The sequence below is a fragment of the Octodon degus genome, unplaced genomic scaffold (genome assembly GCF_000260255.1).
Source record: "Octodon degus isolate 3935 unplaced genomic scaffold, OctDeg1.0 scaffold00040, whole genome shotgun sequence".
NCBI lineage: Eukaryota > Metazoa > Chordata > Mammalia > Rodentia > Octodontidae > Octodon > Octodon degus.
This window is the reverse complement of record NW_004524616.1, coordinates 4648978-4673390: the sequence shown is the minus strand read 5'-3', so window position 1 is coordinate 4673390 and position 24413 is coordinate 4648978. Positions and strand designations below refer to the sequence as shown.

At 42.5% G+C, this 24413-nt stretch overlaps 3 protein-coding genes and 1 pseudogene across 8 annotated transcripts in view; all 4 read right to left on the bottom strand.

Moving 5' to 3' along the window:
* The window catches only part of LOC105742175 (grpE protein homolog 2, mitochondrial-like), a 4144-nt gene extending 3060 nt beyond the window's left edge, over positions 1-1084 (bottom strand). Inside the window, exon 1 of the mRNA XM_012514749.2 lies at positions 1060-1084. Coding sequence (XP_012370203.1) covers positions 1060-1084 — 25 coding nt within the window. The remainder of the gene's footprint in view (positions 1-1059) is intronic.
* LOC101566408 (grpE protein homolog 2, mitochondrial) lies at positions 337-15837 on the bottom strand. The gene is made up of 4 exons (XM_004631282.2): positions 14493-15837; positions 9171-9324; positions 6695-6776; positions 337-2223 (listed from the first exon to the last, which is right to left on the bottom strand). Exons 1-4 carry the CDS (start codon positions 14567-14569, stop codon positions 1859-1861), a joined length of 678 nt encoding a protein of 225 aa, XP_004631339.1. The 5' UTR covers positions 14570-15837; the 3' UTR covers positions 337-1858.
* On the bottom strand, positions 7949-8302 carry LOC101566009 (annotated as a pseudogene).
* Positions 15838-15918: 81 nt separating the features above from the next.
* Afap1l1 (actin filament associated protein 1 like 1) overlaps positions 15919-24413 on the bottom strand; it is a 63052-nt gene continuing 54557 nt past the window's right edge. For 3 of the 6 annotated variants that reach the window (XM_023715312.1, XM_023715309.1, XM_023715310.1), the window contains 3 exons: positions 23019-23212; positions 20225-20353; positions 15919-18304 (listed from right to left, as the gene is read on the bottom strand). In XM_023715312.1, coding sequence (XP_023571080.1) covers positions 18281-18304; positions 20225-20353; positions 23019-23212 — 347 coding nt within the window. In that variant the 3' untranslated portion in view covers positions 15919-18280. The remainder of the gene's footprint in view (positions 18305-20224; positions 20354-23018; positions 23213-24413) is intronic. The other 3 variants (XM_023715311.1, XM_023715314.1, XM_023715313.1) reach the window with 2 other exon arrangements.

Sequence of the window (24413 nt, the reverse complement as noted above, 5' to 3'; positions counted from 1 at the left end):
TTACATTTTAAAAGTGCACGCTTCCTTGTCCCATGTCCCCCAGCTCCTACACTCTACACAGGCCTATACCATCCTGTCTCCATCTAGTTTTTAAAAAATCTGATGGAGATGGTCATATATACAGAGGATGGCTTTACTGACACGGCTGTGTAATATCTTGTATTTATATCTAGTTGTCTAAGAGGGTAACTAACCATCCCAAAATGTGACTGTAGGAGACCAGTTCTATTGTTCAGGCTGCCACATAAGCTTTGTCTGGCCCTCCTTTGAGTCTCATTTTGTGGGAGTGACACACATACCTATTTAATAATATAGTGTGTGTTTCCTCATCTTATTTCAGTTTAATTCACAGCCTACCCAAGGAAACTTAGAAAGGTGAAGAGAAGCCAGCTTGCTTCCCTATAGGGTTTTGGAGTTTTAGGGGAAGTACTTTGTGGGTAAGGAGCTTAAAGTCATACAATCTGTACAGCCAACAACTAATTGTTGCTGGGACATATCTGCATGTATATTAATCTTAGATGACTGAATATCCACTTGTTCCATATTCAAGTTATTGACATTTTTCCCTTTAGTTCCAGTCCTAAAAAAGACTGAAACTCATACCTCAGAAGCAGAAAGGATAAAATTAGAGTAAGGCTCTTCTAAAATTAAAATACCTCAGACTTCTTTCTAACATCTGACTGATGTATTATTCATTCACTTAAGTCATTTCTTGGACATAGCTTTTACACAGTATGCTACAAAGTAGGACTGAAAAAAGATACATTGGTCCATTATCTACATAAAAGAGGAACTAGATGTTTACACAAATGTAACTTAAAATGGATATAAAACCTAGGAAACAAAAGCTGTTAGGGTTAGAGAAATAAGTCAGGAGCACAGCAAGTAGAAGACCATGGATTTGATTCCAAGCACCACAAAAAACAAAACAACAAAGTCTGTCAGTGCAAGGGAGGTAGTGATTCGTGAATACCAATTAAATACAACAAAAACCTAAACACTCAGCTTAACTGGATGAAATGAGAAACCCGGGGAATCTAATGTTTTTGTCCAGATCACCTTCATAATCCAACATGCATTCCATGGCAAATATGACAAACATGCAGTCAGGGCTGGTGGAATGGGCAGTTACAGGTAATTATCTATATAGACCCATTTGGGTCATTAGCTGTTGGTGCTGCCTCAGTTTGTCCAAAATTATGATATATGTTGGGAATAATTTTCTATTTGCAAATAATTTTCTATTTGAAAGGGATGTATCTTGGATTGCTTGATGCTCTCTGCTTCCGAAGTCTAGGCTGGTCCATCAGCCCTTCTAATTGGAGTCAGAGGGGGTTGGTATGGAGCAATGACGTGAGTACAGAGCCTCGTAGGAACCACAAAGCATGGCTAAATGCAAAATAATAAAATAATAAAATGAGAAGGGAAGTCCTGGGAATCCATGTATATAAAAATCAACCCAAGTGATCTAAATTTTTATATAAATGTAAAGCTAAGTACCCACATGCTGAATCAATCTTTTTTTTCTATCACAAAATACAATATAGTGTACTAATTTCAACAATTCATTGAAGATACATAGTTAAGAGAATTTTGGATTCAAAGTCAATCAGAGTACCAATTTAAAAATAACTTTGTAAACATATCTTGATAAAGGCCACAAATGCCTGATGACAAGATTTCTCATGAGACCAAATGGGTCACATAAAATCAAAAGTATCTTAGAAATAAAGCCAATGTGACTATATCCAAAACAGATCACATGAAGTACCTCATGTACAATACAAACCTAGATTAATAAATAAAGGAAACACAGGTGACTGTGGTCTGGGAGGACATTCTGTTCCTGACGGCTTGCTCATAGTCTTTTCTGAGACTCCACTGCCACTTCCACCTGGGCAAGTCTAATAGTGCGGCCATGCAGTTTGTAGCCATCTTGCCTTACCAATGCCACGGTGCCAGGCTGTACCCCAATATCAGCAGGCACGTGACAGATGAGTTCATGCTCATGAGGATCATATTTGTCACCAATGGGTGCCATCTTCTCCAGACCATGCTTGGTAAATACACTTTTCAGCTTTGCTTCTAAAAGTGACAGCCCTCGGAAGACTTTCTCCAGAGTGAGCTTCTGGTCCCCAGCCTCCGTTTCTTCAGAAATGCACTCAGTAGTCTTCTCCAGAATGTCTGCCACCTCTACCAAGTCCTTACAGAAACTTTGGATTCCTACCGAAAAAGCAGACACTTATGAGGAATCATTCTGCCTTTAGGGATGAAATCTGGGGCAGGCCCAGATAGATAGTCAGTATACTTTACCCTGGTACTCCAGAAAGTGAAAAGACAGTCACACAGGACTGGGAGATCACCACTGCTTACCACCCCAACCCAAGTGACCAATTAGTCTCTTTCACAAGTTACAGATGACCAGGAACCCTTTAGGAAATGTGGTAGAAGGTTAGAATCCAAAACCTAGATTAAATTTACCTACAATAAGCTAAAATAAAAAAATAAAAAAAAAAAATAAATCTATCTTTTGAGACAGGATTGGACAATACAGTTTGGAGTGGCCCTGTGGTCACTTCTGTAGCCCCTAGGTTGGTCTCAAATTCACGGAAATCCTCCTGTCTCAACCCCCGAGTGCTGGTATTATGGCCATGTGCCACCACACTCAGGGTGGCCACATGGTGGGAACCTGGGAATCTGGGGCCAAGATCCCATGGCACGCAGGGCCAGGGACTGAACTCGGGTCCTTCTGCTTGCCAGGTAGCTTATGCTTCTGAGCTATCTCCCTGGCCCTCTGAGCTGTTAAAATTACTATTTTTCTATTTCTTGCATTTTTGTTGTTTAGTATTAAGTTATACTTTTTTTGCGGTACTGGGGATTGAACTCAGGACCCTGTGCTTGCCAGGCAAGCACTTATTCTACTGAGCTATCTCCACAGGTAAGTTATAAATGTTTAAAAATTCCTGCCTGTGTCACTTGTGCTAAAGCCACATTTTCTTTTTTGTGGTACCAGTGATCAAACTTGTGACCTTGTGCTTGCCAGGCAGACACTTACGCTGCTGAGCTATCTCCCCGGCCTTACAGCCACATTTTCAACAGGGAAGGTATTATTAATTCATGGGAGATAGAAGGGGGTAGCAATAAAAAAGGCAACACTATATTGAGAATGCTGAGGGTTGGGGAGACAGTCCAATGATATAAGCACCTGCCTGGCAAGCACAACAACCTGAGTTTGATTCCTGGTACCACATAAAAAAGAATGTCACAGGGTGTTTATTTTCTTTTCTTTTTTTTTTGTACCAGGGATTGAACTCAGGACCTTGTGTGTGCCAGGCAGGCGCATATGCCACTAAGCTACCTCTCTGGCCCCAGGTGGTTTATTCTTAAAGACTGGCTAAATATAACAGGAAGATAAGACACATTTACATGAAGTATCTCCAACTACTTTGCTTTAAAGTTGGTAGAGATAGGCCACAAAACTTTCCATAATGACAAGAAATGTCGTAAGATAAAAGTAAGCCCAATTATTAAGAAACCCCACTCTTTCTAGTTCTGCAACTTGATTTTCCTTACAGAGGATAAGAAGTGCCACCAGTAGGGATTCTATGATACAGCACTTTGTGGGGGCTGGTGAGAGGCAAGGACTCTGTTAATCTAGGGATAGGTTTAAGGCCCTGTACCAAAACATGTAGCACCTTAACCATACTCAAGAGGTAAGAAGGATGAGTATAAGAAGATACAACACAGGAAAGCCCTGAGAAGATTTACTGCCTAGATGGGAAGGAAGGACTGAAGAAAAGGAAGGATTTTTTTTTTTTTTCAACTTTTAATTGCCAGGCACTAATAGATCTTGCAGGGTTTCTTGGGAAAAACGTGTGGAAGACTGATTCTAGTCAGCTGAATAACAGCAGATATAATAGGTTGGGGGGCATGATGAATAAGATCAGAAGGAAAGGAGGAAAGGACAGGAGAGTCAACTGAAGTGATCTAGGCATAGTATGATTTGGTCTGGTGTGAAAGAGGAAACAGTGAAACTAGAAAGCATTTCTAGAAAACAAGCCTTGGTTTCTTTTTTCTTTTTTGCGGAACCAGGGATTGAACTCAGGTCCTTACACTTGCCTGGGAAGTGCTTACTTTACTGAGCCATCTCCCCGGCCCACAAGCCTTGGTTTCTAACAACATTTTGGTGGTTTTATCTAGTTTTCTTTTATGGTACTAGGGATCAAACCTACCCCATGGCTCTCTATATGCTAGCCAAGTGCTCTGCACTGAGTTGTATCCTCAGCCTTCTGAAAGTGCTTTAAAAGCAGGAAGTTTCTGGGTTTTACCCTGCCAAGTAAGAGACCTTGCTCCTAGTCAGTAAAGTTTGCGAAGGTTAAATAGAAGCATACATTATCTTGTCTATAAGAGGAGCACTCAAATTTCTGATTCTGTTCTAATTTATTATGTTAACAGATTGATGACCACATAATCTATTAGAAAACTGACCAAAAAGGTGTATTATGGAGACAAAACTATCCTTGGGAAGTTAGAATTGTCATGCTATATGCCTTAAACATATTCTATTAGCTCGTTGTAGTGGTGCATGCCTTTAATCCTCAGCTCTCTGGAAGGCTGAGGCAAGAGGATTACAAATTGAAGCCCAACCCGGGCAACTCAGGCACTTGGTGAGAACGTGCCTCAAAATAGAAGGGTTGGGGAGAGAGCTTAGTGTAAAGGTTCTGAGATCATGTCCAGTACCAGAAAAAATGACAATTACTTTCCTTCTGCCTCCAAATTCATAACTTTTAATTGTCTAATACTTGTGGTCACTGGGAGGAAATTACATAAGCAAATGACTGAGGTGTCATCTTTTAATTTAAGTTAATAAATCAGTTTAACTATCAAGTTCTTTTGAATTTAAAATGGATTTCTGGAAATTTTACTATTTCTTGGATAAACAGACATAATAAGCTAGTTCTGATTCAAAGCTAAACTCCCAGTAAAACAGTCTACCTATTTCTCCGCTCAAGCGGGAATTACAGCAAAGTTGCTCCCTGCTATGATAACAAGCCTGTTTAGTAGACATTTCCATTGCTCAGAGGGCAGTAATTTTTTTCTGGCCATATAGTTAAATATTTTAGACTTTGTGGGACAAGAAGCAAAATCATGGGTCTTATATAGGTGATTACATAACAAAAGAGAAAAAGAAGGGCCGGGGAGATGGCTCAGTAGAATAAGTGCTTCCCTGGCAAGCACACGGGTCTGAATTCAATCCCTGGTTCGGGGGGGGGGGGAGAGAAAAAGAAGCCCCCGTGAATTTTAAATGATGAAATTCAAAACCACAGTCTAACTGGTGGCAGGCTACAATTTGCTGGGTCCTGCTGTTAAGTTAGAAATAAGAGAGTAAAACTTGATTGAAGCATCAGAAACCCAGGCTGGGGTTAGCAATAAAAAAGGCAACACTGTATTGAGAATGTTGAGGGCTGCCTGGCAAGCACAACAACCTGAGTTTGATCCTCAGTACCACATAAAAAAGAATGTCACAGGGTGTCTTATTCTTTTTTTTTGGTACCAGGGATTGAACTCAGGACCTTGTACTTCACCGCTGCTGGAGCATCAGGTATACAGCATGGAGTGAGCAGCAGAGGCTGTGCCAAGGCACCAAAACAGGACAGCACAGAAGTGAGGAGCAGCGCAGATCCACTCACAGGGTGACTGTCCACAAAGAGCAGATCACATCCAGATGACGGGGGAATGTGAAACAGACTGGACAAGGCAGGAGTTCTCCCCCGCCTCCCCCATCAGCTTTCAAGCACTTTCATTCTCTGTGTGGTATCAGAAAGTATAGCACTGGGGGCCGGGGAGACGGCTCAGTGGAATAAGTGCTTTCCTGTCAAGCGCAAGGGACTGAGATCAATCCCCGGTTCTGCCAAAACAAAAAACAAAAAACAAAAAACAAAAAACAAAACAAAAACAAAAACAAAAAAAAAAAAAGAAAGTACAGCACTCCATATTCAATTCGAAGGCAGCAAGTAATTACAGACTTGCTCCTTTTCCAAATCCTGGTTATTCAACTAACACCTTCTCAAAAACGTTTGGAATCAGATGTGGTACAGTTAGGGAAACATTTCTAAAAGACCATTAAATTTCTTCCATAGTAAAAACACACAGGGTATCACACAGCCTTTAAGTTATCTGAGTCTGTGGTCTGAGCTGAATCTCCATCTTCCTCATCAAGCTACCTGATAAATCACTAAGCTGCAGACTGAATCTGGTTACTGACAGTAAAGCAAAAAAAGATTCTTTATAAGTGTAATAACTGGTGCAGACACAGCTGATTCTTGCCCTACGGATACAGGCCAACCTTACTTCCAATAGGCAAGTTTCAGCATTTCCTGGTTATCCTGTCTGCTCTTTAGTCTTCTCTGAATTCTTCACATTAATTAGCTAAACAGAACTATTTGTATAAGCACTAGATTGTCAGAACTGTAGTAACTGTACATGCTTAGAAAATAGAAGTTTAGCTAAAAGTCAACATTATTTCAACAAATGGTTACACTAGTCCTGGTGAGTAGCACAGAAAGCCCTGGGAATGGAAGGATAAAAAGGGATCAATTAGGACTTGGATACACCTTTACTTTTTTTATTTGGCACATCTGCTAAGCACATACCCTTTGGTTGAAACACATTTTATTATGAATGTATGTCTTACCAAATATCTTGGCGTCTTCCACACATCTCTGGGTTCGTCTCCTAATGTTTTCACAATCGGCTACAGCTCTCTGGTATCTTAGCTGAACATCAAAAGCAAAACCAAAAGGATGAGAAAATACATGTTTCTCTTTTTTACTTTTTTTCTAAACTTCACTTCTGTGATTTTTTTTTTTCTTAACTGAAAAAATCAATCTGATTTGTTTTTTTTTTTTTTGGCGGAACTGGGGATTGAACTCAGGTTTTTGCCTTTGCCAGGCAAGCTCTTATTCTACTGAGCTATCTCCCCAGCCCCTGATTTGTTTTTAATTAAGTATTATGGTTATATATAAATTTGTGCTCAGGTTGTACCTTCCTCACATTAGTCAGCTGCTAATGAGCTGACAGCAAGCACCACTACAAATCACACATACAATAGTAGTTTTAGTCTTGTGTTTCTGAATAGCTATTTAAATACTACCCTGAACAATAACTCAGTCTGACCTAAAGAATTCAAAAGTAAAGTCTAACTTGCTGTTATATCATGCTAACTCTTAAAAGAATCTGAATTTACAGATCAATTATAAAATGTGAGGAATGTTAAATATTCTGTATTTAACTAAAATGCCTTTCAATAAGTAAAAGGCAGCATTTTTTAGATATAGAGAATTCTAATTAAATTGGCATAGTCAAGAGTAAAAATATAGACATAGCTTTCTTGTCTCCAACCACTCCCTTTTAATAGGCTAATAAACACAAACTGAAACAGGGGAGTCTTGCTTGATTTGAGACAATGACTCTCTCAGTATTTAAACATATTCACATAACCAGTTATAAAAATCTAAATATAAAACCAACCTTCAGTAGTTTTGAGATTACATTCTCAATCTTTGTGAAAAGTCAAACATTATTAATCAAGTCCAACCATATATTTAGAAGGGAAAATAGTGATAGTATTTACTGAACTGGAATTACTATCAAACCTTAAATGAAAAAAAAAGATTCATTTAAATACAAACCAATTTTATTTAAATCGGATTATACAACAAAAATATTCTGTCAGTGGCCTAAAGCACCTACTTACATTAAAAAAATAAATAAATAAATAAGTAAAGCACCTACTTAGAACAAGTTTAGCAAAGCACAGGGACTGCGGTTCAATCTGGCCACACACACACACACACACACACATACACACACACACAATAAATAAATGTTAAAAAAAAAATTAAAAAAAAAAAAAGGAAAAAAAATTATGGTACATATACAAAAGCCATGAAACATTTCTATTCTGTAATAAATAAGGCAGTGACTATTATTCATTAGTAGCCCTTTTGAGGTAAGCTATTAAGTCTGCTCTTTCTCCATTCTTCTTGATGCTGGCAAAGATCATTTTTTTTCCAGGGATGTACTTCTTGGGATTCTCCAAATACTCCATCAGTGTATCCTCTCCCCAAGTGATACCTTTGTTCTTGTTGGCATCTGTGTAAGAGAATCCAGCAGCTGACCTGCCTTCTGCCCAAAGACCATGGAGATTTGGCCCGGTCTCATGCTTGCCTCCCTTCTCAATAGTGTGGCAATGGACAGACTTCTGTACAAAAATTTTCGTGCCTTTCTCAGCATCACCCATTTTTAAACCTGCTGCAGCTTCCACGCCGGATGGTCACCATTCTTCCCTCGTTGCCACAAGGAAAGTTCCAGTTCAGAAGCCCGATGTCCTGCTCGCTAGCCCAAGGACATGCTGGTCCATGGCTAAGTACCAGGGTTAGTTGTGATATGTTTTTTAATAAAACAAACTACAAATTATAAATGTCTTATAGCTGCTACTCCAAATCCCCAGCCAAGGAAGGAGCTTACTCAAAGTAGCCCTGGTAAGTAATCACTTAGCCTGCTAGTTTGAATATAATAATTTATTAGCTTTCTATCTTGAGAAAAGTTATTTTTCACATTCAGCTAGCATCACTAACCTCCAGCTTTCTTTCACTGACTTAATCCTAGCATTGAGATTAAGTTTTACAAGAGTGTCATCTATTTATAAGTACTTATTTTAGCCCTTTTCACTTTCATTCTTAGAATTCCTGATTCCTTTAACTGCTCTCATAAGACATGCTTTCTATCCTATCATTCTAAGCAAGACTGGATTTCTGGATTACTCTGGTCTACCTATGCATTTCCTGCGAGGAGTGTTGACTATGGTACCCTACGCCAGATGCGGTCTGCTCAGTAGAGTGCAACGGTCACTGACCTCACACACACCCTATACTGGGTGTCTCTACCTACCAGACACTGTACCTCCAAAATGTCAGATGTGTAATTGCTGTGATACAAAAGGGAACTAAAAAGAGATGTTAGTCCAGTGACTTTTAATTACTTTTTGCCCAGAGGAAACTTCATTTTTAGAAGGATATAAAATTTTTTTTTTTTTTATAAAAACTTTTAATGTGGATACTTAAGTCACAGAAAGGAAGTGAAGAATAAGTAATATGAAATCTACTTACTGTTAAATCTTGGACTTCCTTCTCTAGTTTAACAGCTTTTAACCTTAAGGCTCGTTCAGCAAGCGAGGGTCCAAGCTCATCAGGAGGGTCCTCAGAACTGCAATCCTCACCAGCAGTTCTCTGGGTAGCGGTGCTGAATGGGTGCAGCCATCCCCTAAAGCAGGTGAGAGGTGGCACAAGAAGAATAAATACCATTATAGAAAGGCAAAACTAGAACAAAATGTAGAGACCAGAAAGTTCCCCACAGTGAATCTCTATAGAGACTTTTCAGTCACAGTAACAAATAAACAATATGAAGTCCTTACTGAGTATTAGGCACTGTTTAACTGGCATCCTCTTTTTATCTCCCAGCACATGAAATAAGCCCTTTGTGCGTGCATGCGTGTGTTGGTCTTTTTAAAAAAATTAATCTGTTTCAAACTTTATTCCCAGGCTTCTCCAGCTTAATTGGCTGCAAAGAATGAATTGTATTTAAGCAAAAACTGAAGAGAGCTGCAGAGTCCAAGGAGTTTGGGCTTAAAGCCTCATCAAAATTCTCCTCAAGATCTGGAACCTTGTCATCATACTCTTCTCCAGTAGCAAGTGGTGCTTTTCCATCCACAGACTGGGCAGAGATTCAGCCAGTCTCCTTAAACTAGTCAGACTGTCTGCACCAAGCTGGTTCAAGACGCTGGGTAGCATTTCTTTTAGTTGTTTCGTTTCAGCATGGCCTGTAATGGTGAAATTGTTTGCTGCCAGAGATGCCTGAACTTTTGGGTTGTTCAAGTGGCTAACTGTTCCCTGGTTTGTAAACATATGTACCTCTTCAATACCAGAGATATTGTTTACCCCTAGCTTCTTTAATGAGAACTGAAGTTTTTATCATCTGCTGTGGCTGTTCTATGAACCACCTTCTTTCTGCGAGCAGTTCCTTTCCCACCAATGTGCACTTGTGCCTGCAGTTTGGCGAGTTTTTCCTGGTTCATGATAGTTTCTTTCATCTTGTCAGAGTGGATATGGGGCAGCACGGGGGACTAGGGCTGGTGCTCAGGGGGTCCGGGGCAGACCAGCTGAGATTAGGCGTGGAATGGGGGGGGGGGGTCAAGATGGCAGCTAGAGGGCGGCTGGAAGCCATGTTGGTCTTTGAGGTAGCATCTTGCTATGCGGTTCAGGCTGGCCTTGAGCTCACTTTGTAGCTCAGGATGGTCTCAAACTCACAGTGATCTTCCTGCTGCAGCTTCCCAAGTGCTAAGATTACAGGCATCCATCACCATGCCTGGCAGCACTACTGTTTTTTATTTTTATTTCTTTTTAAAATATATTTATATTGGCTCAGTGGAATAAGTGCTTCCCTGGGAAGTGCAAGGGCCTAAGTTCAATCCCTGGTTCTGCAAAAAAAAAAAAAAAAAATTATTTATTACAGAAATGGGGATTGAATTCAGGTCCTTGTGCTTGCCAGGCAAGCGCTTATTCTACTGAGTTATCTTCCTGGCCCCTAAGAGAAAGGGGCTTTTTTTTTTTTCCTTTTCCTCTTTTCTTTGGGTGGGTGGGTGGGGACTGGGAATTGAACTCAGACCCTTACCCTCGCCAGGCAAGTGCTTATTCTACTAAGCCATCTCCCCAGCCTACTGTTTTTTATTTTATTTATTTTTTATTCATTTATTTATGTGTGTGTGTGTGTGTGTGTGTGGCCAGCTCAGCCCACCAGGGGGCGGGGCTGGCTGGCATGTGGTGCTGGGGGATCAAACCGCAGTCCCTGTGCTTTGCTAAGCTTGTTCTAAGTAGGTGCTTTAGATCACTGAGCCATCTCACCAGCCCCCCTACTGTTTTTTAAAAGAGCCTTTTAAAAAACAATTTATTGGGGCCAGGGAAATGGCTCAGTGGAATAAGTGCTTCCCTGGCAAGCACAAGGGTCTGAGTTCAATCCCCGGTTTTAAAAAAAAAAAAAAAAAAAAAAAAAGTTTTTAGGATAGTCAGCTGGGCAAGCATCAGAATTTTAGAATGTCTTTATCTCCACAAGAAGCAGCTTATAACTTCGAGCAGCTGTTTTCCATTTCTACCAAAACTCTGCACCCTGAGAAAGCATAATGTATTTTGTGTCTTCTATAGATTTGCCTTTTATGGATGTTTAACATAAATGAGATAATGTATGTGGTCCTTTGAGAGGCTTTTCTTTGGGAGGGGTGGTACCAGGAACTGAACTCTGGACCTTGTGCTTGTCAGGCAGGTGTGGTGTTATATCCCCCGCTCCCTGGGAGTATTTTGATATGTGTTTAAAGTTCATTCAGGTAATCATGTAACTACATTAATCACTAATTGTTTACTTTTTATTGCTTAGTAATATTTCATTGTATAAATATACCACTTTGTTTATCCATCTGTCACTGATGGACATTTGGTTATTTCCATTTTTTTAATGCTATTATGAATACCTATTATTAACAACATGAAATAAATACTATTATCATTTCTGTTTTACTGATGAGAAAACTGCTGAAAGGCTGGAGGCTTAATGACTTGTTCAAGGTCACACAAGCAAGCTGGACAAAATGGTGTGTGCTTAACAGTTTCAGCTACTAGGGAGGCTGATGGGAGGATCATGAGACTGCCTGGGCAATACAGCAAGACCTTGTCTCTGAAAAAGCAACCAACTCACATGCCACAGAGCTAGCATTCTATTGAAGCAGAACACTGAACACCAGACAGAAATACAAATGAGTACACAAAAGTACGCCAAGAGGAAACCAAGGCTAATTCCAAGAACCAAAAGGGCAATACCAGAAGTGAAAATTCAAAACCACAGTTCTAGTTCTAGTTGAGCCCTTCATCTTACAAAAAGAGAAAATCAGTCCTAGTAAAGAGTTAAGTTTGGCTTGGTGTTATAAGCCTTTGTGACTGTAAGTGATAAGACTTTCTGGGAGGAGAACCTGTGCTGAGACATAAACTCTAAGTTGGGAAATATTTATACAATGCTGCATGCTACGGCTGCCGAACTGTAACAGGTGACTACAACAGATTCTGTATTCAACCAGGTACATAATCTAGAATTTGTGCAGGTAATAAAACTAGTTAAGGCTTGGACACAACGGGACATGAAGTCCTTAAATAACAAAGTGCTTTAGTTATCTTTCAGGAAGTGTCTCCACAATCCATTCAGTCAGTCTGAAATTGGAGTTTCAGGAATGGAGAAGCCACCTGGTTCAGTCAATGACCTTATGATGTCACAGGATCAAAATCCTCCACACAGAACATCATATCTCCTAAAAAGAAACATGTGACCTGGGAGGAGGCATAATGACTATGTTTGTACAAAAGAACCCTAAAATGCCCCCTTCTCACCATCTAATCAACTGGCAGCATCTCCTTTCTCCTTTTCTATAAATTCCCCTACTACCAGCTAACTGGAGAGGACTGATTTAAGCATCTATTCCGGCCTCCTTACCAGCGGACCTCACAGTGAAGTTTGCTCTTTTCCAAAAACCTGGAGCCATAGGCACACTGGCTTCTTCTATGCATGTAGGGCACAGAGTCACTGGCTGCTTTCACTAAAATGATTTGAGAGTTTACATAGAACAGTTAAGAGTAGAGACTCGTTTATAGCAGATCTTCACTGTGACAGCTCTGACTCCTAGTTTAAGAAAGTTTCCAGTTGGACATGGCACATCTGTAATCGTAGCACTCGGGAGGCTGAGGCAGGAGTACTATTGGGAGTTTGAGGACACCCTGGGTTACAAAATGAGCTCAAGGCCAGCCCAAATTGCACAGCGAGATCCTGTCTCAATAAGACCAAAAAAAAAAAAAAAAAAAAAAAATTCCATTAACATTTCCTGATCCTTGCAATTTGATTTCCAGTAAAATTATCAGGAAACTCAAGTCTGTGAATATAGAAACTTTTTTTTTTTTGTATTGGGAATTGAATTCAGAATCTTGCTCTTACCAGGCAGGCACTGTGCCACTGAACTATATCCCCAGCCTGGACATAGGAGAGCTTTAAAACAAATAGTGATTTATATGAACAGCCATATAAATGTGACCACTGAGGTAACATCTGAAGAAAAGCTTAAGCAGGGGTAAAGGAGTTCACTCTAAGAAAGGGGAAGAAGAACATGTTGGGCAGAGCGAAGAGCTGGCTTGTAAGTCTGGACAAGAAAACTTATCTCCCAGACTTCCTAAGTTGGTTTTGAATTCAATCATTATGATGTGCTGTCTAATTTAAATTCTGAATTTTTAGTTCAGAAAATATGGTCAACAAACCTCTGCCGGAAATTATACATGATGAACTATCTTCTCCCCCGTTAAAAAAATCAACACATTTGTCCAAGTGAAAGCAGGTCAAAATAACCTCAGGGCCAGTTTGATGAGAAAATGGCCAGACAGATTATGAAAGAAGTTGGATCTGATCTCGATTCCGATTCCTTCAGCACAGATGTGTGGGGGCAAGTCTTTCAGGCAGGAACCATTTCTATTTAGTTCATTTCCCTACATCACCAATTAACTGCCAGGAAACTTGAAATAAAACGCTGTCCTGACCCCACTTAGCTCTTTACTTAGGTGTTAAGACTGAGTGTTGAGTCAGGTATATTACTATAAAAAAGACGACAAATAGTTACGAAAATCTTCAGGAAAATCTCTGCAGCAACCTTTACAACCACAGGTCGACCCTGCTCTTTACACATACATCTTTATTCTCTTCCAGGAACAGCCCCTGACCAGACTCAGAGTCAGTCACTAACAGCGCTGGTTCTGGCCTCTGCCTGGCTTCAAGGAAGCGGCCTACCAGTTCCCGAGAACTGAAGTCTGGAAAAGTTGCTCAATGTTTCTAAACATTTCTCGGTTTCCTTAATTATTAAGTGGGAAATACTAAAAATAATGACTTCCAGTTTTGCAGTAAGCATGATAAAAGTTCAAATAAAAGCCAAAGGCCGCAACTGAAATTTCACAGGATCTCTAAAGCAGATACTGTGGGAGAAACCAGGTCCAACGCTCTCCTTCAATCAACAGGTAAAATGATGCCGGGGCTGAGCTAAAGTCACATGGAGGCTGGGCAAGAAACCAGACACACCCACAAACACCACGGGTGAGAAGGGGCCCGCGGGAAACGTACGCCTGCTCAAGATCAAGACTTCTCACCTTCCGGGTCATGACCTCGGACTCACCCACCTCCCTCGGTTTGAGAAAGAGGCGCGCCTCAGTTTCCTCCTCCGTAAAATGGGGTAGTCAAAGCCTGGTCCAAAAGGCCGGGAGGTTTGGCGCGTCTTTTACCCTTCGCCGAAATAACTCTCGCCTTCACTCCACAACCTTCCCACATAGTTTTAAGGTCTCTGACCCTCCCGCATCGCTTACCTGCCCGCCGACAAAGTGCTAGAGGCCAGGAGGCGCTGCAACCGCCGCCGGACCGCCCACAGCGACCGCGCGGCCATGTTCCAGACCTGAGAGGACCGATGCAGCGCAAGCGCACTGACTCCAAATGAGACGCGCTCTCTTGAAAACCACGCCTCCCGGCAACCTTTGCGAACGTTTCTCCTGGGGGACTTCCGGGTAGGAACGCTGCACTTCCGGTCGTCAGGTTCTTCCGGGCAAAACACTTCTGGGACCTCTTACCTACAAGATCTGAGACTGGGCGTAGCGTTTGCCGTAAATAAAGTGGATTTCGCCTCTGGGCACAGCACATGAAGTTTACGTAAAGTTATAAATGATAAAAACGAGATATAAAATCAAAATGTAACCAATGTTTCTAAAAGTGAGGACTAGATCACGTGAATGATGAAAATTGCAGCCTACACGTTCCTTCCCCATTTCTCTTCGCTTTTTACTACAATGCCTGTATTTTCTGACTTAACTTTTTTTAAAAAATGATATATAGTATCTCGTTTTCACTTGGTAAAAAAGTTCTATCAGGGAAGACATACTGTATTTTGGTCATTCCCAATGACGAGTGCCCTTCTTTAGGCTTTCAACATTCACCCCCCCCCCCTTCTGTTGAGTGCACCTTAGTCTTATTCTGGTCACAATGAGAACATGTGTCAAAACTTATACATTTTAGGAATCACTTTGTTGTATGGGAGAGACTACAGAATGTAAGGAAAGAGGCAGGGGAAACAAGCTTTTCCTGTAATAGTCCAGGCAAGAGAGTATCTTCTGGCCTGGTATTACTGGGTAGCCAGTAATTTGAAAAAATTTTTAAAAAGAAGGAATGGGGCATGCGCCTTCAGTACTGTGAAGCTTCTCCAAGACATGGTTGTATGTCTACTGGTAATTCGGGTCAGATTTTTCTCTACAGCTTGACCCTCAGTTTTGAGTACAGAACTGGAGTCTTCTGCACTTTAATTTCTCACTCAAAGCTCATGTCACAAGTGTTATTACCAATACCTTATGTTTTTGTTCTTGTTTTTGTCTTGAGAAGAGCAACATGGCTTACAGAGGAGTTATGAATGACTTTTACTTATGAGAAAACTGAGGCTCAGGGTGGTTGGTGAGCATTCAGTGACACAAGGGTTCTAACAGACCAAAACTTGCTAGTGTGGGGAAGCATGGAGCTTTAAGTTCACCTCAGACCATGGTCTGTAGTTTGAAAAATCCCACAACCAAATAAGGCATTTTACAAGAATGTTGCACTTAAACCAAGTGTGGCGGTACACACCTGTAATCCCAGCACTCAGGAGCCTGAGGCAGGATTGCCATCAGTTCCTGGCCAGCCTGGGCTACACAGAAAAACTAATAGGGGCACCTGCTCTTTAGCTGGTTTGTTTTCATTTTCTCAGCTGCCAACTTACACTCAGTGTGCTGCATACATGCAGCCAATGCAGCATCTATTTATTAAATGCTCTACTTCTGAATGCTGCAGTGCACCTCGAGGGAGATACATGGATGAAATAAGGGCTTCAGTTACAGGGGCTCTAGGATCAGATTGAACTGCAAAAATTGTGACAATGGATAACGTAACCCATCTTGAATGATTTTTGTTATGACTGAAGGGATAATACCTGGAAACTGGTTATATAATTTAAGGGACAAAAGGAAAACACAGGAGCACTTGTTCAAAAGTTATTAAGGTGAGAATTATAAATAACAGTACAGACAGGACCTTCTGGGTGTGGGACGCTGTGTGACTACACAGGCTGTGTACTCAGAATCTGGCCCTGGTTAACAATGCCTGACACATGGTAAGTACTCAATACATGTTAATTATTAATGATTTAAGGGCTCTCCACTTGAGTCTAGGTATGTTGGTGGAAAAAAATACATTTAACCTCAAAATGACTGCATAAAAACGAGAAACTGAGGATATTGTGGTGGGTACTGTTTAGTATACCTCATTTCACAAAAGAAAACTGGCAGTCCAGAGTAGGTGTGAGCTATTGTTACTGGAGATACTGAAATGGAATCTACATGAAAACTACTAGGTTAGATTGGTTGTTTTTTTTTTTTTTTTTTTGAGACAAGGTCTTGCTCTGTACTCTAGACTGGTCTTGAACTCCCAGACCTCCTGCCTCAGCCTCCAGAGTGCTGGGGTTACAGGTGTACCTGGCTTGGAATAGTTGCCTTTTTGTGTCTGTAGTTGCTATGTAAGAGTCATTTCTTTCTCAGCAGAAAAAATAGGCTTTTGAGTCATATATTTCTTATGTAGCCAACATCAATTTGTTTCCTGTGTCTGACTACACGCAAGGTGCTTCTCAAGTATTCTCTTACTAAATATCCAACAGTTGGAGTGAAAGTACAAAGTTAATCTTGCTTTACAGATAAGGAAAGCAAGAATCAGGTCAAGTCATTCTCCTGAGGCTACCTAGCAGGTAGGTAAGAAAGGCAGTGCTCAAACCCAGGCCTATTTGGATCATCACTCCTATGCTCTGCCAGTGAGCAGCCAGGGGATTTTGGTCAAGTTATTTGTGCTCTGGACTCCAGCTACTTCAGAGGGTGGTGAGGTTTCAGTGGGCCAAAGTATGTTAAACTACATGGGTAAAACATGTCAGGCCTCTAGCAAAATGTCCATAGCAATTTTGGGATTTCCCTTCTCCCCACCTGGAGCTAACTGTTGAGATTTTAAGGGTTAATGGTTTTATCTTTATTGGCGAGAAACATGTTAAAGACAGACCCATAAAGTGCCTACAGTGTCAAAACAGTAGTGAGTGACATAAAGGAGACTGCTTAGGATTTGAGGTCCCTGCACCACCTTTAAAAGAATCAAGTGTTTGGAAAAGGTTTAGCACCCAAGTGGCAGCAAAGAGCCATCATCGTCTGGTTTTCCTGGATAGGTTTGGTTTATAGCAGATACTAAAGGGTGAGGTATGGGCCTCCCAGTGCAAGATAAGAACTTCATTAGGATAAAGACATGGTTCTAACTATAGCTCCAGGAGTGTCAGTGTCATATAAAATAAAGGACTTGACTTTGCAGCAAGTGACCCTACTGCCCAACACCTTCAACATCCTGTGGACATTAGAACTTCATGTTCCCATTAGTTGATTAACTCTCTGCTCCTTGGGTACTCAGGTATTTGATTTTAACATATTCATATCTGGAAGTTTCTGGTAGCTGCCTTCTGCTTAGATTTAAAGCAGATGAGAAGTGGCTGCAGGGTCCCACACTCTTGGTGGCTCTTGTTCCCTTTTGTGCAGGCAGGGGTAACATTACCAGTCCTGCAGCCTGTTTGCCTTGCCCATGGATGGTCAGTGATGCCCAACAGGAGTGTGGTTAGCACAACAATCAGATGAGATGATCAAGTCTTTTCTCTTTACACTGCACCACTGATGATCCAGCACTGCCCTCCTTTGCCTTAAGGACTGGGAATGGGAGGCTAGGACGGGGTGGAATGGCTTATTCACACGTGCTTTCATTTCTTCAGAAGAAGAAAAGGTAGCTAACAAAACCTTTAGGGCTGTCCGGACTTGTCTCCCTCCACCCCCGTTTTCGCCAGTTGTGAGGTCAGAAGGGTGATCTCAGTTTCCCTCTTCCCTTCTGCTTCTTCCCTCCCCAGGCCCTAAAATCATGCAGACAATACAGGCCAATCTTCTGGGTGCCCCAGAAAGCAGGGGCTCCTTCCAGCCTCTTCCTAGTGTCTCTTTGGGGGAAAAGGCATTTCCGCCTTAGGTGGACAAGCTGGTACTTCTTTTGCAATGAAATCCTCATGCTCTTTCTAGGTCTTCTTCATTTCCCATTCCTGAAGTACAGAAAGACAAAACAAATCATGTTCCTGACTTGTAGCATGACTGCTGAGTAAAAATTTTTTATTATACTTAAAGCTCTCCACTGGGCAGGTTAGAGTATTGGGTCCTGGTTCTTCTCAGTATCTTTGTGGCCATGAGTAAGTCATTTCATCATGTTAATCTCTTGTCTCCCTCTTCCATTTTCAATATAGTAGCCATATGGCTTTTAGGAGGTAGTGGTACTGGGGACTGAACCCAGGGTTTTTATACTGAGTTATATATAGCCCTGATCTTCAATTTCTTTTTAATTTGAGCAAGGGTCTCACTAAGTTGCTAAGTTGCCCACGCTGGACTTGAACTTTTTTTTTTTTTGCGGAACCGGGGATTGAACTCAGATCCTTGCGTTTGTCAGTCAAGCGCTTATCCTACTGAGCCATCTTCCCGGCCCCTTGGACTTGAACTTTTGATCCACCTGCTTCAGCCTCCCAGAGAGGTGGGATTACAGGCATGTGCTACTGTGTTTAGCTCAGGATCGTCTTTTAAAAAATGTAATTCACATTAAAAAACCTTGCTCACATCTGTCCAGTGACTCCATTATATTAAACAAAATCCACAGTTCCTCCAGTAGCCTACAAGTTGTTAAATAAAGGACTAACTCATTGTGCCTAGTGGTCAAACATGTCTTCTTTTATATAGTCATATAAAACCATAGGTTTATCAGCCAAAAGTGTTTTGTTTGGGAAAATCAAAGCAAGTGTGATATTTCATGACAGGTGAAAATGATATAAAATTCAAGTTTTAGCATCTGTCACTAAGATATTATTGGGACACAGCCTTGTTCTTTATCCCTTTACTTCTACTCTATGGTTACTTTCATGTTATAATGGCAGAACGGTTGTGAAACAAGCCATAGGGTTGGCAAATTCTGGAACACATTATTGTCTGGCTCTCTGCAAAAATTCTGTGCTGGCCCCTGGTACCAATGATTCATGAGTTACATGGAAGGGACTGCATACCAGTGTCCTGGAGAACTGGCACAGGTGGGTTTGTAGCTCTGCTCTTATTTTTATTTATTTATTTATTTTGGCAGAACTGGGGATTGAACTCAGGCCCTTGTGCTTGCCAGGCAAGTGCTTATTCTACGGAGCCATCATCCCAGCCCTATAGCTGTGCTCTTACCAGCTCTGGGTAAGTCCCATCACCCCTAACCTGAAGTGGGACCTTTCCTGTATCAAAACATTTTTAGGTTGAGAAACCAGATGACTGAGCCTGTTAGAATTGTGTGCCTGTGTGCAGACAGTTGTGAGACAGTCTCTCACTACGTAGCTCCGGCTGGCCTTAAGCCTGCAGTCCTGTATCAGCCTCCCAAGTGCTAGGAAGAACTATGTGTTAACAAAGCGTGCAGGGTTCCTGAATATGACTGGACTGTGATGTCCTCTGTGGACAGTTTATGATTTGTACTGCATGGCTGTATTGGCAGTTCTTTTTTTTTTTTTTTTGCGGAACCAGGGATTGAACTCAGGCCCTTGTACTTGCGAGGCAAGCGCTTATCCTACCAAACTATCTCCCTGATGCCAGTATTGGCAGTTCTGTCCCTTTGGATTTGGGTGAGCTTCCACTAAAAAGGGGCTATGAGATCCCTGACTCATTTAAAAATTTAGAAATTTATACATAAATTTAAAAATTTATGTATTTGGTACAGGGTCTCACTACGCAGCTCAGACTCGTAATGATCCTCCTGTTTTAAGGAGGTGCCAACATGCCCGGACTTGGTTGCCAGCTCTGCATGCCTGAGGGTGGGGCCAGCATGGCGCGTGTGGTACTGGGGATTGAATCCTGGGCCCCTGCACTTGCCTAAGCAGGTGCTTAGTCCGCTGAGCTCTCTTGCTGGCCCTTAGGTCCTTGACTTGTGATTAGCCCACTAATGGCTGTACCTTGGCTTTCTGCAGCACCCTTCCTTGGTTGGAAGTCACAATGGATGGGCTTCTCTTCCGTAGCTCAGAAACACAATTGACAGGGAGAGATTGCTCTGAGACATTGTTTTGGGGTTTATTTGTGGTTTCCTGTTAATGGCAAGAAAAAAAGGTTATAAAAAATAGATGAGATGTAATGCTACCTGCTCCCAACCTTTCCTTAAAAGAGTAAGAACACCTTAAAAGACATGTAGCAACTATGTCAAAGTAAAAGGGTAAGGGGAAGAAGATATGGCAGGTGTTGGGATACAGAGTAACAGTTAAAATTACTGAATCTTTACTATGCACTAAGCACTGCATGGATTAACTTGTAGCTTTTCTCTCTTTTTTTTAAATGTACAGTAGCATTTTTCCAATTAATTAAATCTTTGAGATGGTCTTGCTATGCAGTTCGGGCTGGCCTTGAACTCACGATGTAGTCTAGACTGGCCTCAAACTCGAAAGGATCCTCCTGCTACAGCCTCCCAAGTGCTGGGATTATAGGTGTGCACCACTGCACCCCACTTATGCCTGTGAAGTAGTTGTACTCTGAGAAGCCACCCATTTCACAGATGAGGAACCTGGGAGAATCGAGGGGCTGTGCAAGGCTATGCGACTGGTATGTAGGCATGTGAACCCCACAGCGATCCTTTTTTTTTTTTTGTATTTTAGGGAAGTGTCTGCAGGGTGTTCAGGGTCTCACTACTAGATCAGACTCATAGTGATCCACCTGTTTACAGCCTCCCAAGTGCTGGGATTATGGGTACACACCACCACACCCAGTCTTAATTGCTGTCTCAGCACACTCCGGCACAGCAGGCCCAGGGATCGAACCCCCAGCCCCTGCACCTGCTTGCAGGTGCTTTAATCCGCTGAGCTATTTGGCTGGCTCACCATGCTGTTTTTGATGGGGTGGGTGCCACTGGGGATGGAACCCACTGCCTCGTGAACGCTAAACACCTGCTCTGTCCCTGAGCTCCAGGCCCTGTTTGCCTCTCTGGTACTTTCTAGTAGTTATACCATATTCATACTGTATTTTCCAGGTATCTGCTTAATATTTTACTGACTGTAGTTTCTTTCTTTCTTTCTTTTTTTTTTTTTGCAGAACTGGGTATTGAACTCAGGCCTTTGCGCTTGTCAGTGAAGCGCTTATTCTACTAAGCCATCTCCCTAGATCCTGACTGTAGTTTCTTAACTGTGACATCTTAACAGCTAAGCCTGTGACTTCCTTTTATCTCCAAAGAGTGTCAAAGGGATCAAGCATGCTGGACCAGGAATGTCTGGCATGCTGAGAGTAGGAAGTGGTGGCAACGAGAGCAAACCAACTCTAGCTCCTCCACCCCTCTGTGACTCTGGCTCATGTGTTCATCATCTGTAAAATGAGGTTGGAAATGCCGTTGAGAGGAAGTGTAGGGGCGTAAGACACAGCTGTGGCTTCAGAGTCATTGGGTGTGGCTGGCCCAGGTGGTGTGACCTGGACCAGCAGTACTGCTGTACAACTTCTGACGCACTCATGCTTATCAGACAAGTTATTTCATCCCTTTTGTCTCCATTTTATGGTCTGATAGCAGGCAAGGCATTGATTCACTCAGACATTGTTTACATCTTTCTATTATTCAGATTCTGTAAAGGGTAGGGATATAATGATAAATAGACATAGTCCAATTTGGTGTGTGTGTGCTGCCCGGATCTAACCAAGGCCATTGCGCATGACAGGCAAGTGCTCTATCGCTAAACAACAACCTCAGCCTCCAATTCTTAGTAAAAATGCAAACTATCATACTTGAGAGAAGACATTATGCAAATATGGGCACAAATACCAACACACAAGTGCGTGCACACACACATACAGACTGTAGTAAGAACTGAGGAATAATGGATGAGAACATTAATGTAGATCATTGGTTCCCAACTAGGGGTGACTTTGCCCTCTTCGGGGACATCTGGCAAGACCTGGAAATATTTCTGGTTGCCACAACTGAGACTGGGATACTGTTGACAACCAATGGGAAGGGGCAGGGATGCTGCTAAGCGTCCCAGAATGCACAACATGATATCCTGTTATAAAGAGTTGTCAGCCCCTAATGTCTACGCTATTGAGGCTGAAGACCCTGTTGAGACCAGGTCAGGGAAGTGCTCAGAGCGAGGTCAGGAAGTTCTGCTGGAGGGGAGACTGCTGACGTGCAGCGTTGCTGGGACCTGAGCCGTAATGCCGACCAGCCCCCAGCACAGGATGGGTGTGCTCCAGACCTGGAGAGGCCCTGCATCACAGTGGCCAAGCTCTGTGACTAACTTCCTGCACTTGGAATCTTGTCTTCTACTTTGCTCCGTGACCCAAGCAAGTTATTCCAGACCGCTGAACCTGCTTCCTTGCTTGTCAAGTGAGCTTACAACACCCAATATTACCTCATGGGACTGCTGTGAAGCCAGATACTACAGGGTAAGATGTGGTACTGGCCAGTGATGGTAGAACAACATAGGCTTGTTGTTCGATTCATGGTCACCATTACCAGTAACTGAAGGTCGGTCATTCCTAAAATCTCCCTCAGGATAAAGTCAGCTGCTGCTGCTGCACAGATAACTAGTCAAAGCACAGAAAGAACTTGCTCTGAGAGTCCCTGTCTGAGCTGTGCCGCAGGTGGCGCGTGCCTTCTCCTCCTCCGGTCGCCCTTTTCTCATCTGTAAATGAGCACAGCTCCCAAAGAGAAGTGCTGGCGGAGGGGTCTGTAGCCCGGGAGGGGACAAGAAGCAGCTGCCCAAGAAGCAGAGGACTCACCGCACTCCTGTTCTTGCTGCTCATGGAGAGCCCCAGGGCCGGGCCCCCTGCCAGGGACTGCTGCAGGCGCTCCTTGACGGCCACGAGCCGCAGCTCCAGGTCGATGCGGCGCTCCTCCCTCTCCCGACACTGTGCTTCCAAGGTGCCCACGGCTTCCTCCAGAGCCTTTAGCTTTGCTCCTGAATCCAGACACACTGAGAAATAGCTGAGCCTCGCCTGGAGCTCGGGGAGTCTATCAGGGCTTAGGCCCGTGCCTGTCCTTCCCAAGGGGTCTTCTTCTAAGTCCCAGTTGCTTAGGAGATGACTTTGGGCTTGGGCTTCCACTTCCCCCATGCGTGGTGTGGTCTTCACCCACTCAGTGTCGCTCTTGGAAGCAGCATGCTGATTTTTCTCCTGGGAAACAGGCTTTCCCTTCCCTTTCCTTGGTGTTTGAACAAAGCTGACCTCACTCTTAGTTCAAGAGTTGGACACTTCTAAATTAGCCCTTATGTACCTCTCGTATTCTGGTCAGGGATTGATTTAGGGATCAGAGTTAGTCCAGTGAAAGCTGTGGTGGCAGTCATGGGGAAGGAAGGCTTTGGCTGCTGGGTGGCTAAGAGGGCCGGGTGAAGCTCCAGCCTTCACCTCTGGGCAGCCACTGTGCCACCGTATGAGAGATAGAATAAAACCGAAAGAGGAGGCACAAACTTGAGTTAGAGGAGTAAGTTTCCTGGTGGCATCATTCAAATCCCTGGAGTTTGTTACACCTGACCTCTGAATTTTCCATTATATTTTTCTTCTTTTCCTGTCTATACTAGTTTCATTTTGGTTTCTGTTGCTTGCAAATAACAGTCCTAACACAGGGCTTTAGAAAGACCAGTTTCTCCAGGAGGATTCTGGTGCTTACTGAGATTAATCCAACAAACTTTATAGATCAGTACCCTCTCATGCCACGTGCTGTGCTGGGTCTTTGCCCCCATGCTCTGCCATAAGAGAGATTGTGCTGGAAGGCTTCCTAGAAATATTAAATTCATTCCTTCCCTCAGTAAATGCTCATTGAGTTCTTACTGTGCACCAGGCACTGTTGTAGACCTTGGGACATAACAGTAAACAATAAGACAAAGATCTTAGCCCTTATGGAGCTTGTATTTATGTATGAGACAATAACTAAAAATAATAATCTGGTATGTTTCTAGATGATAGAGTGATAGAAACAAAAGACCTTCATCAGGATAAGAAAGATAGGCTGGGTATGGTGCATGCCTGTAAGGAGGGTGGCGCTGAGGCAGGAGGATTACCACAGCTAACCTGGACTACACAGTGATACCCTGTCTCAAAAACCAAGAGTAGGGCTGGTGAGATGGCTCAATGGAATAAGTGCTTCCCTGGCAAGCGCAAGGGCATGAGTTCAATCCC